Genomic DNA, 12,599 nt, shown 5'->3' on the forward strand with positions numbered 1-12,599 from the left:
CTAGGTGCCAAAACAACGCCTCCATGGGCAAGGTGTGGAAGGACAAAGGCTTCGGAAATAGAAGGTTTCCAGGGTGATGCTCCAGCTCGGCAAACAGACTGCAAAGGCGAAACCAAATGTTCAGTGGTGACTCCAGGGGCCCTGCCCCGCGTCACGCTGGACGCCATGTCCGATGGGAAAGGCCCTGGGCCCCACCTCCAGGCCAGGAACCCGCCCGGGGACCATCACAGCAGCTGCCCTCTGCCCGGGCAGAGGCGTTTACTTCCACGCGGCCTCCTGATGTCTTCCTCCCCTCCCGTGCGCTTCCGCTCTCTCCCTCTCCCGGCTGCCTCCCCCTCCCTCTAGCAAGAATTGGGGGGGGGGGGATGAGGGAAACAGTTACATAAAGACTATAGCGGAAACCAGCAGAGAGCAAATGAGCCCATGCGGGAGAGGAAAGCTCAGTTTCTCTTCCAGCGGCTCTGTCTGCTCTGTTTCAAAGGGCGCCTGCCCTGCGCGCATCTTTGCCATGGAGGCTGGGCTCAGAGCCGGGCCCCTGGTGTCTCTGCCCCGGGTGTCTCTGCCCGGACGGTGGAAACACTCCCGTGGAGAAACGGTTATAACGCTGACGCCCTTGCTGTGCCGGGAGCTTAGTCTGTACTGGGGAGATGAGTAGGCGAAGCGGGCGGGGGGATCAGGACACAAAGAATGAAGTCTGAAGAGTAAGGTAAGCAAACGCACAGCCCAGCCCCCATGATTCCCATCGGCAGGGCCCCTGGCCACGTCCGGAGTGCCCCTTCTCCCTTCCTTCCTCCTGGGAATCGCTGCTCTGAAGCCATCTGCATTGTTTGTCCAGCCCCTCCTGTTTACTACATGCTCGACATGGGAAAGCCCCACAGGACTGTTGCTAAGTCTAAAAGAAATAAATATCCCCTCACGTGGACACAGGCGAGGCCCAGATGGCTTTGTGAAGATGTTCTCCTTGGCTGCCAGTGAATTATTTCTTCATTGGACAAATGTCATGCGCTTGAAATGTGCCAGACTTTGTGGATGTTCTCAGACTCCTAGAACTTCAGATCTCATGGGGTAATTTTGCTTTAAATAGTCCCACTCATGAATCCACAGCTGCAGCTCTGGTGAGCGTTTTGAAGTAAAAGACAGCATGCTGAGAGAAGGGAACCTCTCTCCAAGTAGAGGCCGTGGGAAGCATCACTCAGGAGGTGATGCTTAACTTACAACTTGAAGACTGAGTGGGAATGAGGTGAAGTATCGATAGAGGATATGCTGCGGGGAGGATTCTTTACTGGGAAGCAACAGCAGGTGCAAAGGCCCTGAGCAGGAAGGGCTTGGTGGGGGGGACAGGCAGGTGTGTCTGGCATGTACAGAAAGGAAGAAACACTGTGTGAGCTGAAGCCTGCAGTGACAGGGTGTGAATTCTGTGCTGAGCAGCTCTGGAAACCTTCTCTCCATCCTCCCAAGGCGCACGGCCTCCTGTTGCTGAGCGGAAGCCTCCTGTTGCTGCAGAACCTGTCCTGCTTCAATTGTGTTCCCCAGTCACTTGCTATAAATGAGTCTCAAGCTTTGCGTCTGAACTTGAAAACAAAGATTCCTTTTGATATTTGATCTCCAGGCCTCCATGCCCGCCTCCCTTCCCTCCTGCGTGGGGGAAGCTTGGCGGTTAATGACATCACACCAGCTTGTTTTTTTTTTTTTTCCCCTGCATTCTCTTCTACTAGCTCTCATCTGTCAAGGAAAATACGTGTATGTGAGATTCTTGTTTGCGTTCTCAGCCTCAGCCTCTTATGCTCCGGGATGAAGCCTTTGCTGTCATGTTTAGCTGAGTCCTGTTTCCCTTTACAAACTGAAAATTCAGCTCTCACTTAACAGGGGGGTCAAGAAAAATGGCAAATAACTGCAGTCACGTTCAAGAAGTGTTTTCCCACCACCTGACAATTGTTTTTCTTTTCACCAAGCACAATCTCTGTTTTTTCCTTCCTCCTCTTAGTTTTTTCCAGGATGGACTGAAAGCAGTAGAAAGCCTCAAGCCTTCCATTGAAACCCTCTCCACTGACCTCCACACGGTGAGTAGAAACACTCTCCCATCAGCGTGGAGACGGTGTCTGTGCAGCTGATGCTCCGATCCTGTGTCATGTCTGTGTCTTGCATTTGCTCCTCAGCCCAGCCCCAAGGGGCTCGGCCTTCCCCTCTGCCCCCTTGGCTGGAAGGAGATTTAAGCAGTAGGAGGCGTTTCTTACATTGATGCAGACCTTCCCTGGGAAGCCCGGCATTTCCTGTGGCCTCCGTCCTGCTTCTCTTTGCTCTTTTTAAACATTTTTATTGAAATAACGTTGGTGTGTAACATGATGTAGGCTGGAGGCGTACAGCCTTATAAATCAGCACCTGTGTCTACTGCTAACTAATAAACAAACAACAAACTCTTAGACTGCCCACACAAAATGGTGGGTATAGGGTCGGGGAGGGGAGAGGAAAGAGGTGGGTAAGTGGGGTGACAGGGGGCACTTGCATGGTGGAGGATGGAAACGTGACTTGTTTTGTTTTCTACAGATCAAACAGGCCCAGGATGAAGAAAGAAGGCAGCTGATTCAGCTTCGAGACATTCTCAAGTCAGCGTTGCAGGTTGAACAGAAAGAGGTGAGAAGATTTAATTTTGAAAGCACGCTCAGAGGCTTTGGGACTGAGGGTGTGACATCCGTCCCCTGGGTACTCGCGTCTCAGTCCCAGGCTGTGTCGATGCATGAAGACGTCCCGCTGGCCCTTCGGTTTCAGGCGACCACCTACCCAGAAGCCTTTATTTCAGCGGAAACATTTCCTCTAGGTGTGGCCTTGATAGCCTGTGCAACTTTTTTGCACGGTCATGTGCCTGGTGAGGCTCAGGGCCGGCGGGTCTCTCTTGCTCCCCATTCGTGTCTGTGATTCTGAGCCTGGAGCTCTGCAGGCCCTGCCTGTCTACCCCAGCAGGCCTCTGAGCCATCGGCCCCGAGCCTGTGTCCTTAAGCGTGAGCAGCTTTCCCATGGACAGGAAGCCCGGGTTCCTCGGCTCCACCTTCACGTCATACTTCTCTGCACGCAGACACATCAGCAGTGACATTTTGTGTTTGGGGGCTAGTTAAAAAACAAAACACTGAGAGTACATTTTTAGGGTCATTCTATGATGATTTTGCTATAGTGGGGCTATATTATAAGGTGAGTTTGACATAAATCCACATCCTTGTCAATGAAGGGTGTGTCTAATGCGTAGCTCCTAGATTTCAGGTAAGTGCCTGTTTAGCGTGAGGTCACTGTGGACTGTTCGGTGTGCTGCTTCCAAGTTCCTGTACTTACTATAACGGAATGTTCTTTTTCTCCCAAATGCATTTACCTTTGTGACCGAAGTCTAGGAGAGTAAGTAGTTCACTATTTTAATGAATTACGGACGTTTGCATGCTTCCTCCCCGTCTGTGTTGCTGGCCGGGAGCTTTCACCTTCCCCCTTCCTCTGTCCACTGCCGTGCGTTCATAAAGCCTAGAGAATTTGAACGCACAGATATTAGTGCTGCGGAAGTTTCAAGTTTACATTTGATGCTTTTGGTCCTTTGTGAAGATGAAGCCACTGTCCATTCCCGCCCACGCTCCCCGGCCCATGGGCAGCCCGGCCCCCCGGGGAGCCTGCGCTCACCCCGCAGCCCGTGAGCTCCCGTCACAGGCTCCCTTCGACTTCTTTCCATCTCGCTCTCCTCTGGACTGCTGGCCGTGTCTTCATCTGCAGACACTCCCTCCTTGGCCAGTCCGGGAGCCGGCTGTGGACGTGACCCCCCCACCCCGCCCTCCCCTGTGGCTCCCACATGCTAGGGTCATTGTCTCCCCAGAAAGAAGGCTTTTCCCTTGTGTCATGTTCCATTTGATTGAAACGGGGGGTTGATGTGAAAGGGCTGACTGTGCTTGAGCAGGTGGCTGTGAAACCTGTGTGAACAGGTAAGAAGAGTGATCTTTGTTGGCTCACCCTGAGGATGCTGAAGTAGTTTTAAAGCAGGTACAATAGCTTAGCTTGGGGTTTGGCCTGCATTTTTTTCAGTGGTTCAAGAAATGCCTGGTCTAGAGAACAAAACGGTCATTTCTTCCTTCCCTCTGGCATCGGGTCAGGCTCTGTTGAAAGAAAAATGTCCTTTATCTCATGCGCAGACCTGCAAAGAGTCAGCTTAATATGCTCGGCCTGGACGCCCTCAGCACTGCTCACGCGGCTTCTCCACGGATTTTGTGCAGTTTTTTTTCCTTCCCAAATCAATAGGCACATTTCATGGTTGTGCAGTTCAGTCTTTTGACAGGTTTATTTTTAGTCTTTCATGGAGATTCATATAGGTGAGCACTATTTCTCCATTTTCCCTTCGCTGCATTTATTTCCAGTAATGTTTAAATCTGGGTTTTCGCTAGACTTCTGGTGCCCTTCTGAGAGGGTGTGGACTGAGCCATCCTCTCCCAGGGAGTGAGCTGCCTGCCCTTGCTGTGCAGCGAGCCCCCAGCGCCACCTGGCCCCCCGTGCAGAACCAGGCCCCCTCTCCTTCTGGGTTTGCATGTCCAGGCTCTGTTGTTGGCCAGTAATGGAATGTCCACCCCCAGTTGACTGCTGTGTGGAAGCTTCTTCCCCAAAGTTGTCCCCCATATGTTGCGGAGTTTAAGAAGTCAATGCTAGACAGCCCCCCGTGGTCACAGACTGGAGAACTGAACACCGTCAGCAGGTCAGTCCTCCCGCCGCTGACCCACATTAGTAAAATTCCAGCTGCCTTTTGCAGAAATTGACAAGCTGACACTAGAAGTCTTATGGAAATGCAAGGGGCCCAAATAGCCAGAACAGCCTTAAAAAAAAGAACAAAGTTGAAAGTGTCACTCACACTTCCTGATTGCAACCCTTAACCACAAAGCAATGATAATACAGCTTTTATAAATGGAGTAGATGGTATTTAAAGTACTTAAAATAGATATTTAAATAAGCACTTAAGAACTTTGTATGTAAACAGAAAGACACTGTAGAACTTGCATAAGGTCAGATAGATCCGTCAGTGGAATTGAGTCGAGAGTCCAGAAAGGGGCCCTCGCGTGCTGGGTCAGTGGTTTCAGCAGGGACCCCAACATCACCCGACGAGGAAAGAATAGTCTTCTCAGCAACCAGTGTTGAGACACTTGGGAACCACAACAGGTACAAGAATGGGTTTGGACCTCACACCTTATCAAAAATGAACTCACAATGGATGAAAGACCTCAGCGTAAGTGCTGGACTGTCACACTCTTGTTAGACGGCTCAGAGGTGCGTCTCTGTCACCTTCCACCCGGCAGTGGTCTCTGACATGTGACATCTGAAAATACACACAACAAACTGATAGAGACTCCATCAGAATGAAAGTCTTTTGTGTTTCAAAACCTTTGAACCTGTCATGAATCCAGTGTCTTGCTTGGTTTTGGATCTCAACCTGCCTGTCCCTCCACCACTTGACCCACTTTCATCCTGGCTGCGTGATCTGTCCTTGTCCCCTGGGGGATGGGCCAGCTTCCCCCAGCTCTCCAGGCTCTGTATGCCTTCCCCACTGCTTCCAACTCCTCACCCCCTCAACGCCTGCCTGCTCCTCAGCACTCGGCCTCCACACCCTCAGGCCGTCCTCCACAAGCTGCTCACTTTTCAGGGCATCCATTATAGGGTACTAGCTTTGTCTTGTAGGCCTTGCCTGCTCCCCCCAAGGACAGCCAGCTACCTGGTGGCAGAGACTAGTCCAGCCTTGTCTCTGGGAACACCCTGAGGAGCCCCATGTCTGTGCGAACCCTTTGTCATTTCTGTACCTCCTGTGATGAAATGCGCTCACCGGGGGTTCTCCCCCGCAGACAGGGGCTTGCACTGGTTGACTGGGGAGCTCTGCTCACGCTTGGCTCCCTGGTTTCCATGACATCTGCGAATTTTCAGCGCTGACCCTGGCTCAGGATGCGGGCACACCCTTCAGATGCCAGCGGAGCATCTGCTGCTGTGCACTCTCGGCTGGGGTGGTCCCACACCATCACAGATTCAAAGGCTGGAGTTTCCGGAGTGGCAGCCTTAGCCAGATTCTCAGCCACCTTAGCCACCCCGAGGCTGAGTTCCCTGTGGTCACTGCTGGAAGCAGTCCGGCTCAGGGCCGGCCCCTCTGCTGGAATCAGGGCACGCGAAAGGGACACTGGTCAGTACCTGTTACGTTCTCCAAGTTCCCACGCATGGCCCTTGTCAGACCTCCAGCTATTTCCTGTCCTTACTGGGTGTCATTTTCCCATTCTCCAGGGAGGAAGGTGCGGCCGGGAGTTTGCCACTAGTGTCGAGGAGAGGGGCAGGTGCTGGTTTGGGCTCTCGCTTGAAAGCCCATCTTTTCCCGCACTCATGGCACCTGGTTCTCTGGGCTCTTTTTGCCACACAGTCCTCTGGAGGGCACAGGAACTCAGTGACGTCGAGCCCGGTGATGCCCATCCTCGGGGCTCGCCACTGCAGGTGGCGTTCACGAGCTCCGGTGTGACCTGTGTGTCCCTGTGTCTGGTGTGATGAGCAGGGAAATCGAAACATGTTAAGGCCTTGCATCTCCTTTGTGCACTGCTTCATCTTTTCTTTTAATTGGGATCTGGACGGGACTGAAAACAACTTCTGAAACACTTTTCAGGACTCACAACTCCGCCAGAGCGCAGCCTACAGCTTGCATCAGCCTCAGGGAAACAAGGAGCATGGGACCGAGCGCAACGGGAACCTCTACAAGAAGAGTGACGGGTAGGTGGCAGGGGGCGGGGGTGCAGCAAGCTCCTTGCCCGTCCAGGCTGTCTCACCTCTTTCCCCTTTATCTGTAAGGATCCGAAAGGTGTGGCAGAAGAGGAAATGCTCTGTGAAGAACGGCTTTCTGACCATATCCCACGGCACGGTGAGTGTCTCGCGCCCCCAAGGCCCCTGCAGTCATGGGGCCAGGGGGAGAACTTGGCACGATGCGGGAATCTCTCCCCTTGCATGCACACTTGTTCCACTCGTGCACACGCGCACCTGCACGCCTGTTCTTTGTGGGTTAGGACATTAAGGGCGCGTCCTCTGCTGAAGACAGCTCAACTGGGTCCCTTCTTGGTCTGGGGCACCTGCCGACCACCCCGCCCCTTCTAGCCGGGGTGCCATTCTCTTCCTCTGCCCGACAGGCGGGCACACCCGATGAGCTGGGGCACCTCTGGACCCTGTCCCTTCCAGAAACAAAATCAGCAGGCCCCTTCCCAGCTCTTCTTGTCTCTGAAAATCGAGCCTCTAACTAGGGAGACCACCCCTTCTCCAAAGGGAAATAGCGTTTATGTGGCCTGGCTTCGGAGCATCAGGAGTCCAAGAGGAGAGATTTCCATCTCCAACACTGGATTCTAGAAACCTCACTCACCGCGCCAGCCTTTATCAGCCCTGCCCTGTCACCGGGCGACGGGCCCCACGCTGGGCACCGGGGCCGTGTTCCCAGATCATGGGAGCCCCTGAGTTGGCTTTCTAGACCAGGGAGTCTGGCCAGTTACAGACACAGCCCTCAAGCCCTTGTGCCTTCAGTTCGCCTTGGGGTGGGGCCTGGAGGAAGCGGAGGTGTTTCTGGAGTTGTAACTGCTTCCTTGCTGATGAGCACACGGTGAAGGCTGGCTTTTCTGTTCCTCACGCAGAAGGTTGTGCGGTCGTGACACTGGGTCTTCACCTGACCGTGGTCATCCCCAGTCCCCCACAGGCCCCTGAGAAAGGCAGCGCTGGGCAGAAGCACAGTCTCTTCTGAGCCCAGAGAAAGGTCATGGCTCACAGGGGGTTCTGGAGAAGCAGCCCTCTCTGCACTCACAGTGAAGAAGCAGTAACCCCGAAGGGGGCCTGGGGCAGGCGTCTCTTCCCCTTCGCAGTCTCTTCTGCGGGAAGGGAGAGACACTGATGTCAAGTGTGGTCTGCGGGGCTCTGGGGGCCTCTGGGCCACAAGTCCTAGGCGGCCGACTGTGTTTCTCGCCTGTCGAGTTAGGCCTTTTCTCTTTTCCATGTTCAACTCTCACCGGCCTTGCTCGAGATTCCCTCCCGGGCCGGACGGTTCGCATCCCCACCTGCGTCCTGTCCACCAAGGCACATGCCCGGGGGCCTGGGCTGAGTGCCGCAGGCCAAGGGTGCACGTGTGCGGGGTCACCCTCCTCTTTAAAAGTGGAAAAGGGGAGAATCTGTCCCCATAGGACAGATTTTTCCAATGGGCCCTTCCCACGTGACAGTGGGAAGGCACTTCCAGAAAGATGTACAGCCCCTTCCACCCTCCATCCCTCTCTTGCACTCGATCTTCAAGAGGCAGCTGACCAGGTGACTTCAGCCCATACGTTAAGTAGGAATCAGTGATGCCATGTGGGTCCATATTTCTCTAGCGGGAAATCAGTGATGCCATGTAGGGTCCGTGGTTCTCTAGCAGGGACTGGGAACTGTCCCAAGCTGGGTTATGCCTCCTGAGCAGAGACCCTCCTCGTGCTGCGGCTTTTCTTGCTCGTGTGTTCAGCGGTCTAGTGCTTCAAATCCAAAATGAGAGGAAAGCTGTTCTGTATCAACCAGCGTAGCAATAAATGTTTTATTTTAAAAGCAGAAAAAATAAATAAGACAGAGAATGTGGGTTGGCAGTTGGCCCGGCCCCTGGCCTGCCCGAACACCTGTGGTCTGTGGTCTGACTCCAGACGCCTGCCCCGCCGTCGTTGGCTTTACCTCGGCCTCACCGCCTCCAGGCCGAAAGTTTATTAAATAAGACTGAGTTTCACTCCGTGCTGGTCTGGAGCTCTTAAGTCATCAGGTGTTTGTTTCGTGACAGCTTCCTGCTGGGCCCAGGGCCTGAGCTCTGCCCAAGCAGTTCTCCCTCTGTTGCCGAAACAGAACAGGCTTTGCTGCGAGCACATGGGCGGCCCCTGGCTCCCAGGGCGTGGGCTTCCTCCAGCAGACGTACAGGCTGCGCACACTGAGTGCAGAGCCGCCTGCAGTTGGCCGCCAGCACAGTCGGAGCCGCCTCGCTAGGGGCTGACAGCTTGGCTTCACACAACCAGCATGTTCCTCAGTGCTGTGTGTATAGTGAGGGACCTCCCTGGGGCGCTGGGTGCCTCCTTCTGCCACAGCCACCGGCCTGGAGGTCTGGGAGTGGCCAGTGCATGCACCCCACCCAGGGGCAGGTGGGCTCCACCCTTGGCCTTGCCAGGAAAGCAAGTGGGCACATAGAGCACCGTGCCTTGAGGCACACATCTGTTCTTGCCTTTCCTGGGTGTTCTGCATGTTCTGGAAAGCAGAATCCTTGCATGCACATTCACTCACTCATGCACACACTCATATACACACACGTGCACACGTGCTAGCCCTGCTGCATCTGACGAGTGTTCTTCAGTGACGTGAATTAACCTCTGCCCTCAAGAGCTCACGATGCCGTTTGGTTGGGTTTGGCTTTGATTTGGCTCCCCATGTGGCCTACCTGTTTAGCCGGCATCTCCCCAAATATGCTAACTTACCATCAGGCTGGGAAGGGGAATTTTTCAAAGACGTAACTGATGAGGCAGGCGTCTGCAGATCTGGGCCTCAGCGGAGAGTCTGGGCTTTAAGTCATGGAGACACAGGGAGCCTCTGCAGTTAGAAGGACCCGTTCCTTCCAGGAAGGGCAGCCATGGGGAAGTGGCTGTGGTGTTCTGTACACCAGTGGCAAGGTCATGGGAACGCGGGTCTGAGTTCCATGGACGCCAAGTTGGTATCCCCGCAAGCCAAGGCCAGTTGTGTCCACTGGCAGTGGAAAGAAGTGATCCTGGGGACAAAATAACTAATTAGGTGTCCTCTTTGCCAAATCATAGCTTGCCACATTGCCAAGACTGTGTTAAGCTAGAAGAAATGTCCACTGGTTTTTACACAATCTAAAAATGTTTTTAATCATCAATCATGCAGAAAGAAGAATGTCGATTTCCTTTCAAAACGCCTGAAAATTGGGAAAAAATAAAATCACATGAATAAAATGGGAGCATCCCGGGCGACTCCTGCCTTGCAGGCAAACCCCGAGTCTCTGGGTCTGCGTCCTCCTTCCTGAGCTGCTGACCCAGAGCTTCTCAAATTCACCGTCTGGTGACTAGACCTGGTCTCTGCCTGAATTAAATGATGGCGTTGTATTTTCCCAAGTTGCAGCAGAGAGGAAATTTAGTGGATAAGATTTTGTCTATTTAATTTTTTTCTCCCACAAATTTTTCTTACAGCTCTGATCGGCTAATCCTTAATCAGAGTGAACAAATAGCAAACAGTTGTGACTGTGAGACTGAAAACAGCTGATACAGGTTATGATGGTCAGCATCTGTGCTTTGTGGACATTCTGAAGGCTCTTGTTTTTAAATATGTAGGCACATTTCTCCTTGTAATTTTTACTTAAGATATTGACACTGGTCACTGGCCCTGTTTTGGGGGTGGTGTTCATACACTGCGGAGTAAGAAGTCTTTGATGGTAGTTGAGTCGGCAAGAAGAATCACTTTTCCTGTAGCACAGGGGAATCGAAAGAGCAAAAGTTAGAGGCAGAAAGGCCAGAGGTTAGTTTTTAAACGTGCTTCTTTGCTGCACTAAGAGATACTTAAAGATGAATCCAAGGAGGTGGCTCTGCTCTGCGGAGAGCCACATGGAGGGTGGGAGGGGGGTGGCTCCGGGCCGGATGGGCTCGGGCAAGGGTGGATATCACCACGCCCAAGCTGTATGACCTCAACCTAATTGTCCCGCAGCTCCAAGCCAGTATCTTTATCTGCAAAATTGGAGTAGGCCCTACCCCACCAGCCGGTAGAAGATTTAAATGAATTAATTCGTTAGAAACACTTAGAACTCTTGCTTTGTGACAACCTGGATGCAGCTGAAGGGGGTAATGCAAAGTGAGATAAGCAGAAGGAGAGAGACAAATGCCGGATGGTCTCACTCATGTCAAGAAACAAAACAAAGGAACAGACAAAAACTAAACCAAACAAACCTTGGAAATCTGCAGATTTGAGGCCAACAGAAGGGGAGGGAGAAAGGGGGCGGAAACAAAGGGGGGAGAGGGCCCAGTGGTCTATGGTGAAGAACTGTGGGTGCTTTGATGGTGGGTGTGGCGACATACTTCTGGGGTGTGAGCCTGTGCCCTGGATCACGTGCAGTGTTGTAAACCGGTACTGCTTCAATTTAGAAAAATAAAAAGAGGCTTAGAATAGTCCTTGCCTCCTATAAGCACATAATTTTACAAAATAATATTATTAATTGAATAATTACTGTGTCATTATCAGTAATAGCTGGATAAATGTCGCTAATACGATCATTCAAAGTCACCTCATCCATGAACCTGTCTCTGTTTACCAAAGTGCACCAGGCCTGCTTACTGCTCCTGTGGACACCGGCCGTCTGGAATAGAGCAGGAATGCCAGCCGAGTGCACCCCCACAGTTGTGTGACCACGGGAGGTGATGGAAAAGACAGATTTTAGGGCCCGATACCTGTGTTAAGGTTCTCGGGTGCCCTGGGTAATTCTGTCGGTAAAGGTTAGATTGATGGATGCTTTTGCTTGAAAAGTAAAGTTTGCAAACTGAGGCAGAGCTTGGCATCTCCTAGCACTGGCTTCTGACGTGCCAGGGATTCTGTTAGGCTTCAGGTAGGAGCCACAGCCCAGGAGAGTCCAGACAGCCCTGTTTATCCAGCTTCTGCTGATATCCAGACTCTGTCCAACCCAGGTTGCTGACACAGCAGGGCTCGGGCCTGTTTTGTTGGAGACACACTCCTCAGCCTGACCCGGGGCATTTAGTGGAGGGGAGTGGAGGTTCTCCCAGTGTAGACGCCTGTATGGATCTAGGTTAATCCCACCTCCAAGCTCTTGCAGGCTCTTGGCCGTGGGAGGGGCGAACAAGAACGACCAGCGTCTAAGCCATGTTTATTTTCTCTTTCTTCACCCACTTGGCAGATGGGAAGATAAGCCCATTCATATTTGGAGAGTTCTCCGAGGCGTTTCGCCATTCAGAATTTTTCCCCTGAAATAATCTTCTCATCCTCTGCCCTTTGCTTCCCAGACTAATTGTGGTAGTTTTTGAAATGGTGATAAAATAAGCCACTTTTGACCTGTCTCTGGCAATACTGTAGTGTGATCGCTCGTTAGCATTGTTGAGGGGGTGCGTGTGTGAGCGGGGCGGGTTCTGTTGAAACGTAAGTGACAGATGGTTGGCGTTCAGGATTATGGATCTAGTATCTGTCATCACTTCAGAAAGGAGAGAAAATTATGTCTCTGTCATTTTTGCTCAGTGAGATTACTTCCCCAGTAAGTGTTTACTACACTCAGAAAAACAGTTTTTTTAACATCGGCAGAAATGGAGCGGGGCGCCCGGGTCACCAGCAAAGTTCCCGTGTCCGGAGCAGGAGTCGGCACTGTCTCGGAGCTTTAGTCTGGGAACATTTTGATCTTGGGGAGGCCACAACCCTCAGTGGGTTTGTGGGTACCCATTGCCAGGAAGGTTGCTCCCTTCTCCAGTAGAGCTAAGGTCTGGGGACCCTGCGCCTCCCTGCATGCAGTCCGCTCTGAAAGGACTTCGTGCAGACCCCCGGACCCCCGGCTGCCGTGTCCTAAAGAGGAGTGTAGCTGCCTGGCT

The 12,599-nt window shown here is 52.6% G+C and overlaps 1 protein-coding gene across 6 annotated transcripts in view; it reads left to right on the forward strand.

The window, feature by feature from the left end:
* The window catches only part of ASAP2 (ArfGAP with SH3 domain, ankyrin repeat and PH domain 2), a gene marked incomplete at both ends in the record, with an annotated part of 114,224 nt that overhangs the window by 79,352 nt on the left and 22,273 nt on the right, over nucleotides 1-12,599 (forward strand). For all 6 annotated transcript variants that reach the window (XM_084235004.1, XM_084235005.1, XM_084235006.1 and 3 more), the window contains 4 exons: nucleotides 1,985-2,060; nucleotides 2,545-2,631; nucleotides 6,644-6,747; nucleotides 6,826-6,895. In XM_084235004.1, the coding sequence (XP_084091130.1) occupies nucleotides 1,985-2,060; nucleotides 2,545-2,631; nucleotides 6,644-6,747; nucleotides 6,826-6,895 (337 nt within the window). The remainder of the gene's footprint in view (nucleotides 1-1,984; nucleotides 2,061-2,544; nucleotides 2,632-6,643; nucleotides 6,748-6,825; nucleotides 6,896-12,599) is intronic.

Source organism: Talpa europaea (genome assembly GCF_964194135.1).
Source record: "Talpa europaea genome assembly, chromosome: 6".
Taxonomy (NCBI): Eukaryota; Metazoa; Chordata; class Mammalia; order Eulipotyphla; family Talpidae; genus Talpa; species Talpa europaea.